General features: G+C 40.8%; 1 protein-coding gene across 1 annotated transcript in view; it reads left to right on the top strand.

The window, feature by feature from the left end:
* CTPS2 (CTP synthase 2) overlaps positions 1–24232 on the top strand; it is an 83470-nt gene that overhangs the window by 20017 nt on the left and 39221 nt on the right. The window contains exons 10-13 of the mRNA XM_050910637.1: positions 8323–8411; positions 9201–9295; positions 10722–10784; positions 11414–11457. Of these exons, the coding sequence (XP_050766594.1) occupies positions 8323–8411; positions 9201–9295; positions 10722–10784; positions 11414–11457 (291 nt within the window). The remainder of the gene's footprint in view (positions 1–8322; positions 8412–9200; positions 9296–10721; positions 10785–11413; positions 11458–24232) is intronic.

The following is a 24232-nucleotide window of genomic DNA, read 5'->3' as shown; positions in this document are numbered from 1 at the left end:
GAAGGTCATTAATATCCAGGATGGCTTAACAGGTTGCTAAAGGCAGCAGGCCAAAGACACAGCCACCATTCTATTGCCTCAGTCCATCTACTCCAGAAAGAAGCAATGGGAGCACGTAGAACAACCAGGGGTGCATATGTACTACTTTAATGAAGCACAGAGTAATGAATACATGGGAGTCCTGTTTACAGTGATATTTCCAGTATCTTTTGGGAGAAGATAAGTTCCCTAAGCCATGAACACTGAGTACTAAAGAAGGAATTTCTCATATCAGAAACTTGGTAACATACTTTTGTTTGCTTGACCACACAGGTCACCAGGAATGTATCACCTCAGGTGTTTTCTTTTCAGTGACTTGGTGGAGAAGGTGACTAGCCCTGTACCAAGATAACCAATTATGTTTTGTACCCTCCCATTGCTGCTTGGTCCTGATGGACTGTTAATCAGATGGTGAAGTAGTTGCAGCATCTTGTGGTGACGTAGAACGTACTTTTCACTGTGGCTTGCGCTGTTGTGGGCTCTGAAGTCACCCTGTTGTTTTCTCACAGTATCATTCTGCCGCTGGTCAGGCACATTGGTCAGCTGCAAATCCTTCATCTTTTGCTTCTCATTGCTGATGTCATCCCAGAACCTTTTCAAGTAGGGGAGGCATACAGAGAAGCACAGACAAAAGCAAATCTGAATTATTTTTTCCTGTAGGACTTCTTTACTGAGAGAAGTGGATTGACTTATTCTCTGGGGAGGGGGAAGAGGCCCTTCCTATCAAGAGAAAAGGAAAAAAACCAAAACCTTCTTATCTTAATGTCCTTCTACTCTTGTCCTCTGTAAGGTGTGCCGAATGTGCAATAGTATAGAGACAGAGAACTGGTTGTTACCTATCATGTAAAACAGCTAGGGAACCACTCAAGAAAACAAAATAACTTCATGTTTAATAAGAGGAAATATTTTTCTACATACTAAGGAACTTATGCAGTGTTCACTGCTGAGAAGTATCTCTGAAATTACAAGGACTAAGCAGAATTCAAGTAAGCTTTATGTGTTTATGTGACTAAGAAGCCAGTTGGTGGGTATCATGGAAAATATAAAAAAAACCCCCAAACCAACCAAACCCAAAACCTAAAACCCACCAGAAACTCAGCTTAGGGAAGAAATAGCTTGTTTTAAGGCTTAAGCTGTCTCCTTTCCCTTGAAGGGAAAGGGGAGGAGGTATCATGGAGGGAAAAAAAAAAATATATATTTGTAGGAAATAGATAAGCTTTCCTCCACGATAAGTTTTCTTCCACAATATACATACACATATAGCTGGGAAGTACTCAGACCAGTTGGACATACACAAGTCCATGCGACCAGACAAAATGCATCCCAGAGTGCTGAGGGAAGCTGGCTGGTGTCCTTGTGAGGCCACTTGCCCATCAGCTTTGAAGGGTCATGGCAATTGGCAGACGCTCTCTCAGTCGCCGAGGCAAGCGGCTCCGGTGCCCGGCACGATTGGCAGCGAGGCGCTCTGGTGCGGTGCCCAGGGAGGGTCCTGAACCGGGAGAGCCTCAGCGGGAGCCAAGGGATCCACTGGGAGCCAAGGGATCCGCCAGGAGCCCACAGCTGGTGGGGCCAGGAGCAGTGGCGGCTAAGCCCCCCCATATAAAAGAAGCCCCTGGGGAGCGCTGGTGACCAGGAGCACCGCGACCAGGGCGGGCAAACGGTGTGGCGCGGCAGGGCGTGCAGGAAGGGTGCTGTAGCTCTGCCAGCTCGACCCGGGATCAATGGTATCCACCTGGCAGAAAGCCGTGGCCTCTCTCCGCTCTGCACCTGCCGTGACCGACGCAGCTGCCCAGACAGAGCTCCGGTGGGAACATGCTGCCGCCCAGGTGCCAGGCTGCAGGGTGTGCCCTGCTCTTATGCCAGTACCGGATGGCAGCAGTGAGCACACCTGTGAGAGGTGCGCCCAGGTAGAGGAACTCCTCCGCTTAGTGACAGAGCTCTGGGAGGAGGTGAGTAGGTTGAGGAGTATCAGGGAGCGCGAGACAGAGATAGACTACTGGAATTGCACCCTGCCTTCCCTGGGACAGGCCCGACAGGCAGACAGGACCTATGATACGGAGGATTCCCTATCCTCTCCACCTGGCTGAACGCGGTGACTCAAGGGATAGGGGGCAATGGCAACAAGTTCCTGCCTGGAGCAGCAGGCGCGTCTCTTCTGAGACTACCCCACCTTCCCAGGTGCCCTTGCATAATGGGTATGAGGCCGTGCAAGTGGAATGGAACAATGACGAGGATGATGGTTCATCTAGCTTGGAGGTGTTGCCGAGGTTAAGTCAGCCTACGCCCTGCGTCAAAACTGCTTCCATAAAGAAAAAAAGACGGGTCATTGTCATAGGAGACTCTCTCCTGAGGGGAACAGAAGGCCCAATATGCAGACTGGACCCACTTCTTAGGGAAGTCTGCTGCCTCCCTGAGGCCTGGGTTAAAGATGCGAAGAGAAAGCTTCCTACCCTGGTACGGCCCTCAGATTACTATCCATTATTGATTTTTCAGGTAGGCAGTGATGAAGTTGCAACCAGAAGTCTGAGGGCAATCAAGAGAGACTTCAGGGCCTTGGGACAACTGGTTAAGGGATCAGGAGCACAAATAGTGTTCTCCTCTATCCTTCCAGTTGCAGGGAATGATGAGGGAAGAAATGGGAAGAGCCAGCAGATCAATATCTGGCTCTGAGCCTGGTGTCACCAGCAGAATTTTGGGTTTTTTGATCATGGGTCGGTCTACATGACACCAGGCCTGCTGGTGACAGATGGGGTACACCTGTCTCGAAGGGGGAAAAGGTTCTTTGCACAGGAGTTAAGAGGGCTCATTGAAAGAGCTTTAAACTAGATTTGAAGGGGAAGGGGATAAAACCAGGCTTGCTAGAGATAAGCCTGGGGGCAGCATGCCACTGTTTGAGGGATGGTGTGCTAGTGAGGTCCTTTGTTCTGCCATCTTGGTGGAGGCAGGGAATGGAGAGCCATGTGACAGCAAAGATGCAGGGGTCATCGATGTGTTAGAAACCGTGGAAGGGCCTGAGAATGGTCATATAGGAATTGGGCCACCAAAAAGGTGGCGGAATGAACAGCCCAACTGAAGTGCATCTGCACCAATGCATGCAGCATGGGCAAGAAACAGGAGGAGCTGGAAGCCATTGTGCAGTGGGAAAACTATGACATAGTTGTCATCACAGAAATGTGGTGGGGTGACTCACACAACTGGAGTGCTGCAATGGATAGCTATAAACTCTTCAGAAGGGATGGGCAAGGAAGGAGAGGTGGTGAGGTAGCCCTGTATGTTAGGGAGTGTTTTGACTGTCTAGAGCTTAATGATGGTGATGATAGGGTTGAGTGTTTATGGGTAAGAATCAGGGGGAAGGCCAACAAGGCAGATATCATGGTGGGAGTCTGTTATAGACCACCCAACCAGGATGAAGAGGCAGACAAAATATTCTATAAGCAGCTGGGAGACGTCTCACAATCGCCAGCCCTTGTTTTCTTTGGGGGCTTCAACTTACCAGATGTCTGCTGGAAATACATTACAGCGGAGAGGAAACAGTCTAGGAGGTTCTTGGAGTGTGTGGAAGATAACTTCCTGACACAGCTGGTGAGGGAGCCAACTAGGGAAGGTGCCCCACTGGACCTGTTGTTTGTGAACAGAGAAGGACTTGTGGGTGATGTGATGGTTGGAGGCCATCTTGGGCACAGCGATCATGAAATGGTAGAGTTTTCGGTTCTCAGAGAAGTAAGGAAGGGAGGTCAGCAGAACTGCTACCTTGGACTTCTGGAGGGCAGACTTTGGCCTGTTTAAGAGCCTGGTTGACAGTGTCCCTTGGGAGGCAGCCCTGAAGGGCAAAGGAGTCCAGGAAGGCTGGACATTCTTCAAGAAGGAGACCTTGAAGGAGCAGGAGCAGGCCATAACCATGTGCCAAAAGACGAGCCAGCGGGGAATGAGACTGGCCTGGCTGAACAGAGAGCTTTGGCTGGAACTCAGGAAAAAAAGGAGAGTTTATGACCTTTGGAAGAAGGGGCAGGCCACTCAGGAGGACTACAAGGATGTCATGAGGTTATGCAGGGAGAAAATTAGAAGGGCCAAAGCCCAACTAGAACTGGGTCTGGCTACTGCCATAAAAGACAATTAAAAATGTTTCTATAAATACATTAGCAACAACAGGAGGGCTAAGGATACTCTCCATCCTTTATTGGATGCGGGGGGAAGCATAGTGACAAAGGCTGAGGAAAAGGCTGAGGTACTTAATGCCTTCTTTGCCTCAGTCTTTAATAGTAAGACCAGTTGTTCTCCGGGTACCCAGCCCCCTGAGCTGGAAGACAGGGATGGGAAGCAGAAAGAAGCCCCCATAATCCAAGGGGAAATGGTTAGTGACCAGCTACACCACTTAGACACACACAAGTCTATGGGGCTGGATGGGATCCACCCAAAGGTACTGAGGGAGCTGGAGGAAGCGCTCACCAAGCCACTTTCCATCATTTATCAGCAGTCCTGGCTAACCAGGGAGGTCCCAGTTGACTGGAGGTTAGCAAACGTGATGCCCATCTACAAGAAGGGCTGGAAGGAGGATCTGGGGAACTACAGGCCTGTCAGTCTGACCTCGGTGCCGGGGAAGGTTATGGAGCCGATCATCTTGAGTGCCATCTCATGGCACCTCCAGGACAACCAGGTGATCAGGCCCAGTCAGCATGGGTTTATGGAAGGCAGGTCCTGCTTCATTAACCTGATCTCCTTCTATGACAAGGTGACCCGCTTAGTGCATGAGGGAAGGGCTGTGGATGTTGTCTACCCAGACTTTAGTAAAGCCTTTGACACTGTTTCCCACAGCATTCTCCTGGAGAAACTGGCTGCTCGTGGCTTGGACGGGTGTACTCTTTGTCAATATCTTTATCAATGACCTGGACGAGGGGATCAAGTGCACCCTCAGGAAGTTTGCAGACAACACCAAGTTGGGCGGGAGTGTTGATCTGCTTGAGGGTAGGAAGGCTGTACAGAAGAATCTGGACAGGCTGGATCAATGGGCCGAGGCCAACTGTATGAGGTTCAACAAGGCTAAGTGCCGGGTCCTGCACTTGGGTCACAACAACCCCATGCAATGCTACAGGCTTGGGGAAGAGTGGCTGGAAAGCTGCCCGGCGGAAAAGGACTGTTGTGGTTTAACCCCAGCTGGCAACTAAGCACCATGCATCTGTTCGCTCACTCCCCCCACCCAGTGGGATGGGGGACAGAATCAGAAAAAAAAAACCCCTCGTGGGTTCAGATAAAGACAGCTTAATAGGACAGAAAGGAGTGAAAAACAATGATCATGATAATAATAATACGACAATAGTAATACTAAAAGAATTAAACTATACAAAGCAAGTGGTGCACAGTGCAATCGCTCATCACTTGTTGACCGATGCCCAGTTAGTTCCCGAGCCGCGATCCCCCCTCCCAGCCAGCTCCCCCAGTTTATATACTGGGCATGATGTCATATGGTATGGAATAGCTCTTTGGCCAGTTTGGGTCAGCTGTCCTGGCTGCATCCCCTCCCAGCTTCTTGTGCCCCTCCAGCCTTCTTGCTGGCTGGGCATGAGAAGCTGAAAAATCCTTGACTTAGTATAAACACTACTTAGCAACAACTAAAAACATCAGTGTGTTATCAACATTATTTTCCTACTAAATCCAAAACACAGCACAATACCAGCTACTAGGAAGAAAATGAACTCTGTCCTAGCCGAAACCAGGACAAGGACCTGGGGGTGTTGGTTAACAGCTGGCTGAATATGAGCCAGCAGTGTGTCCAGGTGGCCAAGAAGGCCAACAGCATCCTGGCTTGTATCAGAAATAGTGTGGCCAGCAGGACTAGGGAAGGGATTGTCCCCCTGTACTCAGCACTGGTGAGGCCGCACCTCGAATACTGTGTTCAGTTTTGGGCCCCTACAAGAAAGACATTGAGGTGCTGGAACGTGTCCAAGGAAGGGCAATGAAGCTGGTGAAGGGTCTAGAGCACAAGTCTTATGAGGAGCGGCTGAGGGAACTGGGGTTGTTTAGCCTGGAGAAAAGGAGGCTGAGGGGAGACCTTATCGCTCTCTACAGCTACCTGAAAGGAGGTTGTAGCGAGGTGGGTGTTGGTCTCTTCTCCCAAGTAACAAGTGATAGGATGAGAGGAAACGGCCTCAAGTTGTGCCAGGGGAGGTTTAGATTGGATATTAGGAAAAATTTCTTCACTGAAAGGGTTATCAAGCATTGGAACAGGCTGCCAAGGGAAGTGGTTGAGTCACCACCCCTGGAGGTTTTTAAAAGATGTGCAGATGTGGCACTTATGGACATGGTTTAGTGGCGGACTTGGCAGTGCTAGGTTAACAGTTGGACTCTATGATCTTAAAGGTCTTTTCCAATCTAAACGATTCTATGATTCTATGATTTTCTCACAATATCCTGTTAAAGATGACAAGTTTTGGCTATGGAGTAATCTTGAGACGTGGTGCTTAGGGATATGGTTTAGTGGTGGTCTTGGCAGTGTTAGGTTTATAGTTGGACTTGATGATCTTAAAAGTCCTTTCCGACCTAAATGATTCTACGATTCTATGACTAGAAAAGGGCAAATGTCACACCAATCTTCAAAAAAAGCAAAAAGGAGTATCTGGGGAAATGGCAGGTGGTCAGCCTCACCTCATTCCCTGGAAAGGTTATGGAGTAAATACTCCAAAAAGTTGTTTCTGTGTGCATGAAAAACAAGAAAGTGGGAACAGCCAGAATTAATCCCTGGAGATTTTCGGATTCTGACTGGAAATGGGCCTGAGCAACCTGCTCTAATTTGACCTGCTTTGAGCAGGGGGTTGGACTAGAGACCTCCCAAGGCCCTTTCCGACCTATGTGATTCTGTCACTCTAAACAGTGTTTTATACTGGCAGCTGCATAGTGGGAAATTTTTATGATATGTAAAATAACTTTGCTTTTAGCAAAAAAGTGAAAAGACACCAAGTCTGCAAATGCGTGGTTAGCTTTGTGTACAGCTAGTCTTAAGTTCGGTGAGGCTTTTGCATTAACAAGCATGTGAATTGATGATCGCTGGAACTCCAGTGTGGTGCTGAAATATTAACAGACAAGGGCTCCTACTGTACTTACCTGCATGTGCTAACCTCCTTTTTAGTGTTTTTGTCCAAAGGCTCTCCGTATAATCCCGTGTTCTGAAGGAACTGCTTAATATTGTATGTGGAATCCAGGTCGTAACCTAGCATCCACATATCTGAATGATGAAATGTTGATGCTGCTTGAAGTGATAAATGTGCTGGCTCAATATGTTTGGCAAGGAAACCACAATTAAATTCAACTGTAATTAGTTTCTCTTTACAGCCTCCCAGCATGATAAAGTGTCGTTTTAGTTGATCCTATAGTGTCCTACTAGTATAGAATAACAACATTCATAAATAGTTATTTTTCTGTTTTATTTTTGATGCCTTCTGGAGTGTGGAAAAAGTAGATGTTTGCTAGAAGGCAATTCTATCTGGAAAACTTTCAGCAATCTTCTTGTTGGTTTCATTTCTCTGCACACAAATGAGTTCTGTCATTTCAGATGATCTCATTTTTATGGGGGATGGACTCTACAGCAGGATGCTATTAATTATGTTATTCTGAGAAAAAGACTGACAAAACTAAGAATCAAACTCTGATCTTTTGTGTCCCCAGTGCAGTACATAGCCGCCTCACTCATTTGCTCTAGTGGTACCTCAGGAGCCATGCTTAATAATGGCAGTAGAGATTCTAATGGGGTATTTCTAGTAGGACATAGATAATTAGTCTGCCTCGCTCTCTACAGTTGATGCTTTCATGACAGTCCCCAGGAATGCCTTTCTCACAGGCTGGACAATGCAGGTTTATCCATAGATTAGATAAACTGTGGCACTCAAAAGCTAGGAAAGTGAACACCCTGGCCACATCTCATTTGGATGTCAGGATAAGGTCAGCACCAACCCTTGATTGGTGTCCTGATTTCCATAGGAAGAAAACCTGGGTACACAGTTATGAAGCATTCTAGCAAGTCTGTTTACCTGGAGGATAGCAAAATGAGGACTGGAGGCAGGCAGAACTTTGGAGCTATGTGCAAAGAACGGGGCATGGATTGCTGCAACTAGAGCAAATACTGGGTCTTCAGAGCAAATACTGGATCTTCAGTGGAGTTGTTACAGGTTTATTGGGAAATTCACTTGAAACTCTAATAGTTTGTCTTAGTGCTATTAAAAAGTTGGTTATATAGTGTATGCTGCTCTTTCTGTGGAAGAAAAGACTATTTTATTGCATATTTTTCTTTATTAGTACATAGATTCAACAGAACTTGAACGTTCTACAGAAGCGGAGAACTCAGTGAAATATCACCAGGCATGGCACAAACTGTGCAAAGCAGAGTAAGTGGCATCGGGTATTCTGTATCCCAAATACAGACTGTGATATTTATTTCATGTGATGAAAAATGCTTCAGTAAATCATTTCTCAGTGCATCCAAACTTCTGTTACTTCCATAAAGGGATAGATGTGCATGGTTGGTGACAAGCTTCAGACATAACAAATGATAGTACCAACCTATATCCTCAAACTCTGCTTTAATCTCTTCAGACAAGTTGCAGTTTTTTGTTTGTTGTGTGGTTTTGGGTGGTTTTTTTTTTGGATAGCTAGACTTTCTTTACAGTGCAGGTCAGTTGTCAAAGATTTTTCTTTGTCAACATGCATCATAGTGAAATGTAGTTAGATAAAAGCTTAGTAAATGCTGGTGAAACTCTGCAAATGTCTCTGTTAAGAATCGTTGCCGGGATTTCAATTTGTATTTGTAAAGGGATGTTGTTTGTTGTCAAAATGCATTTAATTTCTTCAGTATTACTTAGCAGACATAAAGTTTTGGCGCTAAGATCCTAAAGCAGTGAATATGTAGCTAGTTTATTTAAGCAATATGTGTTTAAGCAGTGGGAATTTCACTGTGAAGCATGAGGTTGGTCAGATGAGAATTGGGGTGGGTAGATGAGACACATCTCCAAATTTGGAGTTAAATTCTGTGTATTCTGAATGGTCATACGAAACATGCCTTTCGTGCATTATGCTTGCTTTGTTATAACCTCAAAAGTCTTTCGTCAATTTGTATGGACTTCCTTTGCTGGCTTGATTCTACCTGTTGGTTGCTTTATATATGACTGTCATTACAGTGGCATTCTGGTTCCAGGAGGGTTTGGAATTAGGGGAACAGAAGGCAAACTCCAAGCTATCTCCTGGGCGAGAACAAAGAAAAAACCTTTTCTTGGTAAGATCATTAGAGTCAGAAATTACTGTGTTTTGGAGGTGTATAGCAAGCTAACTGATAGCAAGCTAATTGATTTGATTAAAAAAACCCCCAACAAACACACACTAAGGAAGGATCCTGTCTTAGGGAAGTATGTGTGCTGTTGTGAATATTTGCCTTGTAAATAATGCTCAGGGTCATAGTCATGTACTACATCTGCTGTATAAGGAAGGAAGAAGACGACTATCCCTACTCCAAAGGTTTTGTTTGCTATATTCACATTTTATGTGGAGAGTCTTTGCTTCTCATGGTAATTAAATCAACATCATTATAGATATTAATCAGTGTGCAGAAAACATAGGTGTCTTTGGACACATTTGCTATATTAAATAATTTTTGTTGATTTACTGGTGTATTTTATTATGGTAAAGTCTAAAGATGCCATCTGGCCTATAAGCTAAGTGCTGTTTGTGTAAGTGCCTCTGAAGCTTTGGTTCCTACTCCACATTTCTTACAATTTTATAAGTGACTACTTTGACTGGTTGCCAAAGCAAAATTTGACTCTGGATATACCCAGGCTTTCAGCTTCTGTTTGTCTTTACAGTAATTATTGGTAAAATAGATGGGAGGAAAAAAATATTTTTGAAAGGGCTTAAAGCACATAATTGTGTCACATGTATTTACAGTGTGCCAAGTTTGAAGAGTGAGTTTTACATTGAGCAGCCATTTTTGTTTTAGCTTTTTGGTAAGTCTGTGTATATACACTGGTGTCATGGTTTAACCCCAGCCAGCAACTAAGCACCATGCAGCCGCTCCCAGTGGGATGGGGAGGAGAATCGGAAAAAAAGTAAAACTCGTGGGTTGAGATAAGAACGGTTTAATAACTAAAATAAAATATAATAATAACAACAATAATAAAAATTAATAATTGTAATGAAACGGAATATAACAAAAAGAGAGAGAAATAAAACCCAAGAAAAGACAAGTGATGCACAGTGCAGTTGCTCACCACCCGCTGACCGATGCCTGAGCAGCGATCCGCCCCTCCTGGCCAGCTCCCCCCAGTTTATATAATAAGCATGACGTTCTATGGTATGGAATATCCCTTTGGCTAGTTCGGGTCAGCTGTCCTGGCTATGCTCCCTCCCAGCTTCTTGTGCACCTGCTTGCTGGCAGAGCATGAGAAACTGAAAAATCTTTGACTTAGGATAAGCACTACTTAGCAACAACTAAAACATCAGTGTGTTACCAACATTATTTTCACAGTAAATCTAAAACACAGCACTGTACCAGCTACTAAGAAGAAAAATTAACTCTATCCCAGCTGAAACCAGGACAACTAGTTACCAAGATTTCTAAGCAGTCAAGTCTAAGACAGAACAGCAAGTACTTTGTCAGTCCTGCTCTTAGTCCAGTTAAATTCTGGGGGTTTTGTTTTCTTTTCTAGGAGTTTGCCTGGGAATGCAATTAGCAGTTGTGGAATTCGCAAGAAACTGTTTGAATTGGAAAGGTGAGCTCAGTATGCTAATGTGAATATAATTTGCTTAGAAGAAATTTTATTCTATATGTGAAATGTATATCTATTATTAGAACTATTATATAGATCTTATGATCATTAGGTACTTAGCTCTTGCAACATGGTAATTTTCAGCTAAGCCCTGCGCTACCTTTCTGTACAAGGGAGTAGGAACTCTTATTATGGAGATTGCTTGAAACCTGCTTCTTGATCTAACGAGTGTAGGAGAAAGTGTGCTTATAGTTCACCTCCGTAGTCTTTTTCAGGAGTGTGCAGGTGATGAAGAGTAAAAAGTGAGAAGTGGTTTTCTCACTTGCTTTCATTAGTTGGAGTAGCTGAACCATAGCCATTGCAGTAGTAGTATGAAGAGATTTAGCTCACCAAAGAATTTCTACCGCTAAGAGCTGAGAGGAAAAAGTTTTGGGAAGTAGGAAAGGGAGTGCATGTGACTGAGGTCGTATGCTTCCTGTGGTTGCTTCAAAAGTGGTGCAGTATGTGTTTCAACATATAAGATTGTAGCTTAAATGCAGACAAGCCCTAAAATGCTACACGACTGTTACGACGAGTTTGTAGTGCATGTGAAACAATGGAATTGTACTGTTTGTTTTGAACTTCTGTTTCAGATGCAAATTCTACAGAATTTGACCCAGACACAAAAAACCCTGTTGTAAGTACTGATTTTTTTCCCTGCATGTTTTGTGAACATACGTCTTTTGTTAAAAAGGGAGTTACCTCTGTGTAAGCTAAGATCTATCTATATTTTTACATGGTAGGACATGAAGAGGTGTCTACTGTCCCTATTCAGTATTGTTTAAAAACGTTTTTTCTTTTAATAGTCCCTTGCCTTCACCTGCTCGCTTTTGTGAGTGGCGCTCTGTATCATATGCCAATGGTAGAATTTTAGAGTGGAGTTCTTCCAGGTATCTCCTAGTTCAGGAGAGTATGGTATCACATTGTCATAATAGTAAAACTTAAAAATGATCAGTAAGAGAGGGTTTTTAAGAAAATGAAAAAGAACAGAAATACTTGTGAGAAATAAAGTAGCATCTTGGTGTAAGATGTAAACATTTGTTCTGGTGATAAATTAAGTGGGTTGCTCATAGTGACCTACTGTTTCTGTATCAATTTCCTTCAAAAGAGTTTTGTTGGGATTTGTAAGTAAAATTTTTTTTTTTTTCACCTCTGCTTGGTCTGAAACATGCAAATAGGAGGTTTTTAAAGCATTTGACCTGTTTGTCAAGGTTGTTTATATGCATAGGAGATAGAATCTAGTCTGAACTTTTGAAGGTAAATTAGAGACCTTCAGAGTTTCAGTGTGAGACTAGCTGCTAAAACTTAGTGGCATTTGGAAATGTCCTGAGGTGAACAAAGGTAAACTTTGCATTTCGCATCAAATTTGTGGGCTTGCCATCATATGAGGTCTCTTCCTTCACCCTTCTTGAATGTATGCGAAGACATACTCTTTCACTGGAGGGGTCAATTTCATAATAGCAATATGTTGTAAAATGTGGACGATGTTGAAAGTTTACTGTAAATTTTTTGGAAAGCAAGAGGGATAGTACAGAAGACTGATTCTGGGTCATCTTTGTTTCTTGGGCTTTTTAGTGCCAGTTTTATTTAACTTCTCATGACTGCATTTCAGCTAGTCACCTCAGGTACCTTTCCAGGATGCAGTCAGATCATCAGGAGGGGGTGAGTCACCCTTTGGAACTGCCAGTTTCTCTCCATTACTCTAAGGGTTGTTCACAGTAGCTGGCTCTGAGGCAGAGCTCCACACTTAGGTGAAGTCAGGAACACGGATGCTTGTCTGCTGCAGCCCTACCGACAGTTTCTTCTATTACAGAAATTGGGGTGTGTATTAGTACAATATATCTAGGACAAAATTTTATTCCACAAGTAATTAACTGAATGATTTGCAATTTGCATTCAAGGGCAAGTAAGGTATATATGTTAAAGAGAAAATTATGTGGACATAAAGTTAAGAAAATAATCGAGTGGATGTATGTGTCATAGAAGATTAATACAGTGTTTACAATTGAAGCAGCATGCTTGCAGCACGTATAATGGATATTCTTTTGTTCTGAGCTACATTAAGGTTCTGAAATTGGTTATTAGCAGTCATATTTCAGCATCTTAATCTGATCTTTGACATCTCAGTTCTGGGCAAGAAACAATGTAAATCATTCCAAGGGGGGAAATTTGCACTATCAATAATTGTAACTGCTAAATAATCTGCTTTAGCAGAGTCTATCTTGTGCTAAAAACTGTTTAGATATTCTATATAATAACAAATCAATAAAAACGATTGGAAGAGAAGCAGATTAGTGAAGCTTGTGAACTACCGAACTGATGCAGATGTTTCATTATCCAAGAAAGTTAATTGGAAACACTGTATCAGCACTGATAGTATCTTGTGATGTCACTATGTGGTTCAACTGAGTGCTAACTTAGGACCAAAGCAGTGTACTTTTCTTTTGGTTCCTGCTTCTTTGGAAACTGAAGAGGGAGAGGAAAGGCACTGGTGAGGTGGTAGTTCTATTTCCTTTTATTTTTAAGAAAAAGGAAAAAAGACAAAAGTTCAAATATGTAGTTTGGCAGGGGAACTCAGGGGCAATCATAAAATATGCAGCTACTTCCATCCCTTCTTAATTTGATAAGCATTCAAATACTCAGAACTGTACTCACCAAAGTTGATAGTTTCTTCTAAAGTACATATACAATATCTTGGTCTACTTTGCTTCCCTTTTGTCCGCATCTATGGAAATTTGAACCTTTTTTATTAGAAATAAAAACTGAGGTTGTCAAGTGATCATGTAACTCAGAATTAGGCTTCCAAAGGAAAAACAGGTGGCTGAAATAATGAGAAAAGATATTACTGGCAACTGTCTCTCAATTAAAATAACACAAGTTATTGTACTATAGAAGAGCGTTGTCTGCATTAGTAAAAAGTTTTGAGCATTGTAAAAGATTTTTATGTGATGAGGCAATTGTGACTTGTTCTGTTTTGAACAATAATGAATGCACAACTGAACATGCAAATGTAGAGAGTTGCCTGCAATGTTGAATATCTGTTTCATTTTAGCTGTTCATCTGTTTCTACCGACTATCATTACAACAATGTTGCTCAACCTGGGTTCTGCAAAAGCACCCATGAGTAACTTTATATAGGAGGGAAGCCCTGTATAAGCCTGTGTTGCTTGTTTTGGGGAATATTGATATCAATTATATTGACGTGTAAATGACTGCAAGTATTGTAGAGTTAAGATTTCAAATACCTTGGAAAAAATAGTAGTCTCTGCATACAAAAAATGGAAGTTAATGACTTAATAATGTAAAACAGCCAAAATTGTGTTTTTAAAACACTGTAGGGAAAAAAAAATTCCTAAAGCTGAATATCTATGTGATGAAAATGCAAAGGAAATGAGACCTAGAATTTGAAAATATTAATAAGCTGTGATTTATAAGCTGTGTTTGAGAGATTTGAAGTAGGTGTTAGATATTTTCATTTAGGCTTAAATTAAAAATGTGTACTCTGAAGAAAAAAAAAAAAGACCTCTGATATGGCAGTTATCTGTATTCACCAGACCATACCATTTACACTGTCAAAATACCACCTTAAGGTTTTGGCTTCAATTCCTCTTTAACACATGTTTGATTTCAGTAGGGAAAATGAAGGAGGTACATGAGCACTGATCACAGTCCCTCAAGTTCTTGATCTCATCTTGGTTGATTATTTGCAGGTCATGTTCCCATTATATATTCTTAAGCTTTCTGCTTTACTTTCTAGCCTTTTGGATAATAATGATAGGTAAATTGTTATTGCTCTTTGCAGGAAGATAGCTGTTCAGAAAAGTAATGCATTTGCTTGAGAGTAGTGCTTAGTATGAGTTTTCTGTTGCAAATGATAATTTTAAAATTAACTCCTTTAAAGGGAAACTGTATAGTCTGTGAACGCTAATAAACTGGATTCACTGGATGGCAAAAGAGTTATTTGTTTTGTTCCATTTCCCTCGCCTTCCTCTACTATTAAACTTAGATTTATTTTTTTGGATGAGCCTTTTAATTTTGTTCTTTGTCAATTTTATTGCAACTGCATCTAATACTGTTCTAGGAAACAAAAAAAAAAGACTCCTTCCAGAAATAATTCTAACGCCTTTTTTTTTTTTTTTAATTTAAAAAAGCTAATTATAATTGTGACCGTTGTTCTTCGTGACCTATTGCATCTTGTGTAGGATCATGAAACTTCAGATATTGCACTGGATAAAATAAGTGCATTTTCTATAAACTCAAGAAATTGTGCAGAAATAGATTTTGCCAGTAGGTGACACTCTTATAACATGTTTGTTTTTTGATGCCCACTTTTCCTATTCAGGATGTCAGTAACCTGACTGAATTAAAAAATTTCTAAGAGATGGAAAGGAATGTATGTCCCACTCATGCAAAAGCACCTCTTAAAATTCTGTGATTTTACTTATGTGTATAAAGTAGCTAACGTAGCTTAGTAAGCAAATGGGTGTGGAGTATATTTAGTTTTGAAATCAAAGCATATTGTGAATTTAGAATAATTTTTTTTCATAAACCAGAAAAAAGTAATAAATATTATGATTTTCTTTTCTTCCAAGAAACATAACACATTTTAACAACTGAAGGGTTTGTGTAAAAGAATGGCCCAGGAGCCTGTTAGAACATTCATATCATGTTTAAATATCATAATTTTTGAGGCTTCTATTCATGCATCACTGGTGTGGAGTACTTTATTCCTCATTTCATGGAGGGGAAATTCAGGGGTAGGAACCACCGTAGTATGGGATCTTGAATGCACTTGATAGGCTTTGCAATTAAGTTGAGTCTTTAAGTCCTTAAGTAACTCTGAGATCTAACTGATTTATGAGGATAATGGATGATGTTGATGTTAAAATTCAGTCCAAAATTCCAAGTTCTCTAGTAGGATTAGTGCCTAATCCACTGAATTACTTGTCTTCAAAATTTCCATTCTTCTCATTTCTGTTCTTTTTCACTAATTTCCTCTTAAAGTAAATAATAATGCCCATGAGTTACATGTGTGAAAATACATATGTTGCAGGGAATCATGCAATGAAAAGGTTAAAACTGCACCAAATACATGTAATGAATGTTTTAATTGCAACAGCAATCACTCAGTTCCTATATATACTTATGTATTCCCATTTACAAGAGTTATAACAAAAAATGTGCATACTTATGTAATTATAATTTAAAATAAACATGTAATGTTACAGGCATTGTACTTAGCATTGTTACTGAAAATAAGTACTTTATGTTTTAAAAATTTGAACTGTTTACTGTGTGGAAGTTTTGTCTTGTGAACGATTAAACTGAACTGGGAGGAGTATTGGATAGTATACACTAGGGGACACTCCTCAAATGGAATGATACATCTTTCCTTTTTGTGTGTTTTAGAAACCATTTGATTTGAATTGCTCTAGAGGTCCAACTAATAGCTCAGGTAAAGCAGGGTTTGTTAAATGACACTTTCTCAAATGTAGTGTGAAATAGAAACAGGTGGGTAGTTCTGAACTAATTGTGAGGCAGCTTAGCTGGAAAGTGTGGCTAGCGAATGTGCAGGAAACACAAGACAAGACATACTTTGTTATATGTCAAATCTTTATTATGTACGTTTTAAAATTGTAACAAATCTGTGGGTTTAGGTGTACGTATAATGTACACGAACGCCAGGCTCTTCTCCTTCAAAGCAGTGATATTCATTCTTGCAGATGCCTTACTGTCCCGTACCAGTTATCTTTTTTACAAGCATCACAAACTCATCAAAGGTGACGCTTCCATCGTTATTTTTGTCCAACGATTTAATTATGTTATCAAGTGAGAATGAATCCTGTTTTTATAAGAAAAGAATTAAAAAAAAAAAAAGAAGAAAAGTGAATGAAATAAATAGATTGCCATGACTATTTTCGTATGAGGAATATTGCTCAGAAGTGATGCAGTCAATAACAGTCAGTGTTACTTGAAGGTGTTACTGGTAGTGTTGTATGTACCAGTTTTAGTGTTTAAACTAGAAATACAGTGCCTGCTATCGCCTGCCAAAAATGTTAACAAAGATATGATAACCGTTTGAGAAGTATCGAGTATTACTCAGACAGGTTACTTCAGTCTTGTAGGTAAATTTGGAATTTAGGAAATGGAGCAGGTGGAATAGCTGCAGCATGTATATAGTCACCAATAAAAATTCATATGCATACCACCTACTGCTTTATTAGATACTAATTTGGGCCCTGCATACACTATTTGAAAACGTGTTGCTACTTTCATTAGGCTTTGGACCAGGACCTGAGAGTCTCTTTCCCTCCCCTTTTCCCCTCTTTACTAGGAATACTGTATCTACTGTTGAAAAATTCTTGCTAATGTATTAAATCTAGTTTAGATTATTAGCTCCTTTTATTTGTCGTGTCTGATAAGAGTGCATGTAACATCCTGATGCAGTGAGTATTCTGATAACATCCCTGCTCCAGCTAGTTCAATAATATAAAACCAGTTTTGATTTATAATTTAAATTTTTAAAATCTTTTCTTTCTTCATACTTTGTCTATGCATGTATTGTAATGTCCTGTCCTGCTTTTATGTTGATTTATTATGGTGCCATATATTTCTGCAAACAGAGTAGATGCTTGAAAATGTCTGATATCCAGACAGAAAACGTCAGCATTGCTTTTCCTGAACACTTCCATTTCCACATATCTGGGAAAGTGGGTATGGTGCTAAATTGTCTACAGCTAATATAAAAAGCATTATATTTCTGAATTTGCCACTACATTTCCTATTAGTTTTTGGCAATTAATTTCTGACATGTTTTTTTAAGGGAAAAAACCTTTGTGTTTTATTAGTTGTTTTTTTTTTTTTTTTTAATTAGCCGCCTCATGTTAATGAAATGACTGAATTGGATTACTGTAGTTCTCAAAATACTGGATTTTTCTATTGAGGTGCAACTTCTTTCAGACCTTTAGCAAAAATTGCTTTTGTCAGCTATCCAAAACACAGTATTTCAGGATTTGTCTAGCAAAAGAATCTAAATTGAGTCCTAATGCAGTTCAGGAAAGGTCTGGCAGAGAATATATATGAAATCAGAACCTAGATTTTTTTCCCGCTACAGGAAATGGGTATTTCTTTCTCTAGCTTAGTAGCATCTCTTTTCTTTACTTGGCATCTTTCTAGAATGGCAAACCTTCTTTTATTTTGTGATGGTGGGAACTTAATCTAGATAGAAATTGGCTCATGCCTCTTACTTTTAAATTTGTCCTACTGATTTACTTGGTTTATAGGTTTTTCTGTGTATTTTCTAGATTCAAGATTTATTATTTAGACTGAAACAAAAAATATTTTATAAGACTCAGATGCAATATTCTAGGTGAAATTTGGCTTACCTGAAAAACCCCAAACAAAACAGCTTCTTAGATTTTTTGCATTTTATTTCATAGGGATTTGTTATAAACTTCCTACTCAGATATCTGTTTGGAGCTACTGTTCATTAATGTGAATGAAGTTTTATAAGCCAACCCTTATTTAAGGATTATTTATGGAGTCAGTGAAACCATTTGGGCACAATAATCTGCCTTGCAGCATCATTGCCTGTATTTCCTTTTTCCTGTCCATTTCATAGGAAGCACAGTGAATATAATAAGAGTGAAACTTACCTTCAGGTACTGTGCAAATTGATTCTGAAGTAGATTTTTCAGCCCACCGATGGACAGTGCACTGGTGCTACCCTCCATTAAAGCATACTGGGTAAAATACTTCAGAAGGTTATCATTGAGTAAATGTTCCATGTTTCTCAGATGTTGTCTTGAAGAATAACTGCAAACAAAGTAGACAATAACAATCCTGTGCATCAGAATTTTGAAATACATCTGACACCCTGTTCATTGGTTTACTAACCATGTGAAATGATTAATACTTAACCTAGATGAAAAGGTTTGGTTTTTTTTTTTTCTGTAAAACTTGATCAACTCTCCCAAGAAAAAAAATAATCTAAGTTAGGTTCAAAGATTTGAAATACCCAATATGTTTAGGTTATGCTTACCTCACTCAAAATCCAGAGCTTTCAAATGTATCCAGCAGAAGTGAGAGTCTCAGATTGGGGCAGCCTTTATAGTTGCTTGCATGCCCCACCCTAATTATGAAACTAGCATTTGTCATTGAGTCAGTGCACTAGTTTTATTATGTTTTCAATTGTTAAAGGAATAGGATACTTCAGCAGTAGAAATGAGTAATTTTTTTTTTTATCTCTGAAATGAGTCGGCATCAGCATCCACAGCTGCACTTCATGTAGGTTTACCTGGTCTTTATTGGCCATCCTGGAGAGGTCTTCTCTCTTAAATTTGTGTATTTTACACTTCAAGATGTACCACACCCAAAGAAGCCTGAAAAAGGCTCCTATGGGGATATGTATAGCATTTATTATTATAATGGACTTTTGGAAAATGGTAAATATAAATTTTTTTTTTAAAAGATCCAGATAAATAAAATATGAAGAAGCTACTTGCTTTTTGTACGAGTTGATAATCAGCAAGGCCAAAGCCAGTTCTCCAAATTTTGTGCTATTTCTTAGCACAGGAGAGTGATGAATTTCCTCTGGGATAAAATTTTAGTTGCTACTATTAAGAATCAAAACACTCCATGATGTGAATGGAAAAACACTGAAGTATTCTAAATGGGAAAGGTGAATCTAAGGTTCTGAAAAACGGTTCCTTCTTGGGAACACCTTCATAACTGAGTATCGTGTTCTGCAGGTTCTGAAATCATGTTCCGTTGATAGTCTGTGGGGCATTTTTGAGTGATACTCAGCCCGTGGTTGATGCTTCGTGACCCAACACTGCTGGTTTTGCAACCGCTGAGTTGGTGGCTCTGGCTGTGGTTTCTACACGTGGTTTCTAATCTGCCTGATGTCTGCTGTCATTTTTTGGTGCTTAGCTCCAGGCTCACTTATTAGATCTTTCACCCTGTGCATCACTTATTGAGAATCAGTCATCATTGCATCACTTACAACTCTGAACCAAGAGCTTTGTGGGTCTGTAGGAGATGGATGGGTTGGAAGGGGTGTTTTGGGAACTGCAGCTGTATGGGTCTAGGGTTCCATGACAGGTAGGTAGGAGGTTTCCTGAGAAGACCATGCAAGCTTTGCTAGATGAATCATGTAGATATACACCTTGCATTAGCAGCCTGCTTGCATGTGCACTTCCCAAAGTGTCAAGAGAAGAGTATTAGAAGAGTCCTCCAGAGATCATATAATTCCTTCTTCCCTTTGCCCTAGAGTGGGATCACCGGTATTTATGTTGAATGTCTGCTTAACATATTCTTAAGTGCCTTAAATAATGGGGACTCCACAACCTCCTTACCTGGTCCATTCCTTGTGGTTCCTTATCTTACTATTAGACAGTATTACTATATGTCCACGTGCCTTGCTGCACTTAAGCCCTTTGCTTCTCCTGTCTCCACAGATAGGGAGAACAGACCTATTGTCTTCCTTCTTAAAAGGGCCTTTAACATATCAAAGAAATCCTGTCCTCCTTTTTTGGTTCAGAAATCCTTGCTAGTTTAGTCTTCCTTTGGGAGTCCTGCTTGGCATTAGCTTGAGGGTCAGAGAACTGGGGTCAGGCATCCCCCAATCTTTGTCCAGTCCAACTGAAGGATGAAGCTGGAAATGCACTTTGTCTTGTGTTTGCTTTTTGGCTCAACAGAAAGTCAGGAGCTGCTGCTGTCATCACTAGCAGAACCTCTACTGCTGCTATGGTAGATGGTGGTAGCAGTGCAAGCAAGTCTGGGAGTCTTGGTCTAGAATGCATTGTATGGGTTAGGGCAAGTCCCATACACCAAACTGCGGCACGAACTCTATGGTTGTTCATGACAATAAGATAATCATAAGTCCTTTTCCTCTTCCTTCTGCAAACAAAATGAAAAACATCTGTCCCTTTCTCTTTCCATCCTGTTTTCCACCTTTGGTAGATGGTGAAATTTTGGTAGTAGTGCATGACCAGGTGATCTGCTAAGGCTTCTGCTCCCCATCTGCTAATTCTCCTTGCCTACAGCTCCTGCCTGTGGTAGCCTCACCATGCTTACTGCTTTATCCCTTTTGGAAGCAGTGTCAGGAAGCTGGTGTGCCTGATGTGTATTGTTGACATTACAGTATTCACAACTTTTTTTTAAGTATTCAAATGACGTGTCTTTACTTGTACCAAAGGCACCTCCTTGTCTTGAAGATGTAGTAGTAAGATGCTTAGTAGTATGGAAGAAGAATTGCATTTCGAGGGATCACAACTCAAGGAATTCAGTACATTAGCCTTATTAATTCGTTAAGGGCTCATTAAAGGACACCACCTAATTGCAAAATAGCATAACCAGTTTTACTGAAACATCTTCCCATGGAAGTGAGAGACCAATGTCTGGAAATTTAGGTGACCTGCTCAAGAGTTGCGTAAGAGTTGCGTGCCAAATCTGGGGATGATTCCAGTCTCCTCAGATCAGCTTTATTCACAAGGCACTGTAATCTATAAGAGGCTATCTGAATGAGAGAGTGGCAGAGTTGGTATTTGTAGTTTGATCTCCCAACTCTTTGTCCTGTTCTCTGTCATTTAGACCGTAGTGCCCTCCTCCAATAATTTGTGTGGCATCCCTGAACTCTGTATCGGAATCAGCAACAGAACTCAGTTTGACAGTACTGACAGCCCCAGTACGCTGTCTTTGCCAGAAGACCCCTTTGTAGGACATAAGTACTATTCTGAAATAGGTACAGTTTATCCAGCAATGGCAGAATGATATCCAGGGGTAAGGAATTCTGGTTGCTGACCAAGAATTTGAACAAAAGTAGGGGAAGATAATATATTACTGTTGCCACTATTAGATGATGTGTGACTAGCAGATAGCAGCATTTATTTATGCTGAAGAACAGCAGTTGGTACCAAGCTTTGACGTCTGTGCAAGCTGACTCCCAGTGTAGAAGCAGCAGTCCAGCTTTGGTTACAGTGTTTTGCTGCTCGCTCTTGAATATATGAATATATATCGTTCCTGCACTTTATGACATAATTCAATTGGGTTTGCCCTGGGCTAGAGAAATCATGTTAGTAAGCACCATATCCTTTTGGAATTGACATTTTTATTGTAGCTTAGATACAAAGCAATTAGCAAAAAAAGAACTAAGTTGATGATGTGTTGTAAGTCTGTTTAGGGATGCACATCACACACGTGTCCCTGTGATGATTGTGTGTCATTTTCTTCCAGTGATGGTGTCTGCAGAGTCAATATTGACTCAAAATTGGCTATTGCTGAATATTGCCCCAGTAAACTGGTTTGCTGGCGTATTTGGAGCAAGCAGTTCCAATCACATTGGAGAGTAAAAGAATACAAGCTGCGGGGATGGCTGAAGTTTGGGCACCACTGCTAGTGGTAGGAGTGGTGAAGCTTATGGCATCATGGTCACATGATCTTCATGCATGTTTAATGATGGCTTAAGTGGGATGGTAACTCAGGTGCTATCTCTTTTGCCCTTGTCACATCCTTCCTGCCACCGTTGATGGCTGAAAGGTATGTGAATCTGTGCTCCTTGTTTACCTTAACGTGCTGGACTATAAATTGGGTTGGTCTATAAGTGGATTTCTATGCCGTTCACTGACACTGTTGGAAGGGACAGGGCACCTTCTACAGGGGTGGGGCTGTCACCTGAGGGCGGCAACTGTTTCGGTCATCCTGTTTGATCCTCTGCTGATGGGTTAATGCCCTAACCCTCCAGTATTTTTCCACCTTCTTTGGTGTATTTTATTGTAGCAGCACCACTGTTACTTGAATGTGAGCCCAACTACTTTAAAACTAGTTGAGGAATCTCTGTGAGGCTTATGTTACAGCCTGACCACAGTATAGAAATGTCTACTGTCAAGGTGAAGTTGGCTATAATTGAGAACATAAATTTGTGGATATTGTGCATTTGGAAAGAAAGACCAGGAGGTGGTTTTGTGCTTAGTATTCACTTATTTCTGCTTGTATACTGCTTGTGCATCATCTCTACCTTCCAGATATCCGTCACTAGATCAAAGCACTTTGTTAACTTTGGTTACTTTATAGAGGGGAAGTGGAGAAAGATGATGGGACAATTTAAGTAAATTGGGCTGGATTAGAGACTCTGTGGAACGTACGATTCTGTATCTGATTTGCAAAGAAATCTTGCACAGGTGTCAAATAAGTTCGATTTCTTATTGAGTAAAGAAGCAGAGCAGTATTTGTATAGAACTAATACTAGTATAAAGAATGTACATGTATCTATGCCTGTTGTAAAATACCAATCCCCATGAAGTTAAATATGGGATACGTACAATAACAGATCAGTAGGAATACATTTTTTGAAATAGTTGTACTGTAGATAATTTGCAAATAATAAAAGGAAAGCCATGGAGATGCAGATGTCTGCTGCTACCACGATGTGTGTTCATTTTGGCTATAAGGGCTTTGGTGAGTTCTGCAGAGAATCAGTCCTGCAACTGCAGTCATCTTCAGACATTCTTGCACCATCTGCAAAAAGGAAGAGGCTTTAAAGTTGGGATACTGGTAGTCTACTACATGGGACCTTTTTCAAGGTGTATGTTGGCAGACGTGGGAACTAACTTTCTAGTGCAAATAGGGCAGTTGTGGTAGAACTTTTCAATGTTGCCAGTGCCATGGGTTCTTGCTGTCAGGCTAGGAGGAGACGAAGGACAGACTGAGAGAGAAGGAACGTCCAGTTAACAGATTTTCTGAAAAAGATCAAATAATTATGGGTGAGAAGTTCAGCAAACTGCACTACAGCCATTGTAGATAACCTGGCATTGCTTTGAGGTATGGAACTGTTAGATGGAAGTTGAGGATGGGTTGTAAAATCCTTTATGTGTCACAGGTGATGCATTCCTTATGTTAAAATTGCCATTGTTTGTAAAACCTCTAGTGGTGACGTGTGAAAGGGTTGTCTCATCTCAAATTAAACCTGAACTATATGGGTTATCCTCACAAGAGTTTCTTCCAGGCCCTTCCTTGTGACATATACCTAATGAGACGTTGAAGGTGTCTCCCTAAACAGGACTGGGTGTGGCTGCTACAGGGATGAATGATTTAATATGATGCGTTGTTTGTAGTCAGCTTTAAATTGGTGATGTGTTATTCATTGTAGCTATATGTGTCAGCTTTTGCTGTCATATGTACACATCTGGCAGACAAACTATTATATCGCTGAAACTCCTTGTGATGTAGATATTCTTTGTTACACGAGACAGTTTTGAGGGAGAATGTGTTGCAAGAAGAGGTTTTATCCTTCCACTTTTGGAACCTTGGCTCATGCAGCAGTGCAATAAGGTTGTTACTGCCACAGCTGAAATTTACAGTTAGTGTAATTACTAAAACCCTAAAACTGTTTGTTTCTTCCTAAACTCAGATTT

This window comes from Gymnogyps californianus, chromosome 1, assembly GCF_018139145.2.
Source record: "Gymnogyps californianus isolate 813 chromosome 1, ASM1813914v2, whole genome shotgun sequence".
In the NCBI taxonomy this organism is placed as follows: domain Eukaryota; kingdom Metazoa; phylum Chordata; class Aves; order Accipitriformes; family Cathartidae; genus Gymnogyps; species Gymnogyps californianus.
The sequence above is the reverse complement of the archived record's forward strand: the minus strand, read 5'-3'. Positions and strand labels throughout refer to the sequence as shown.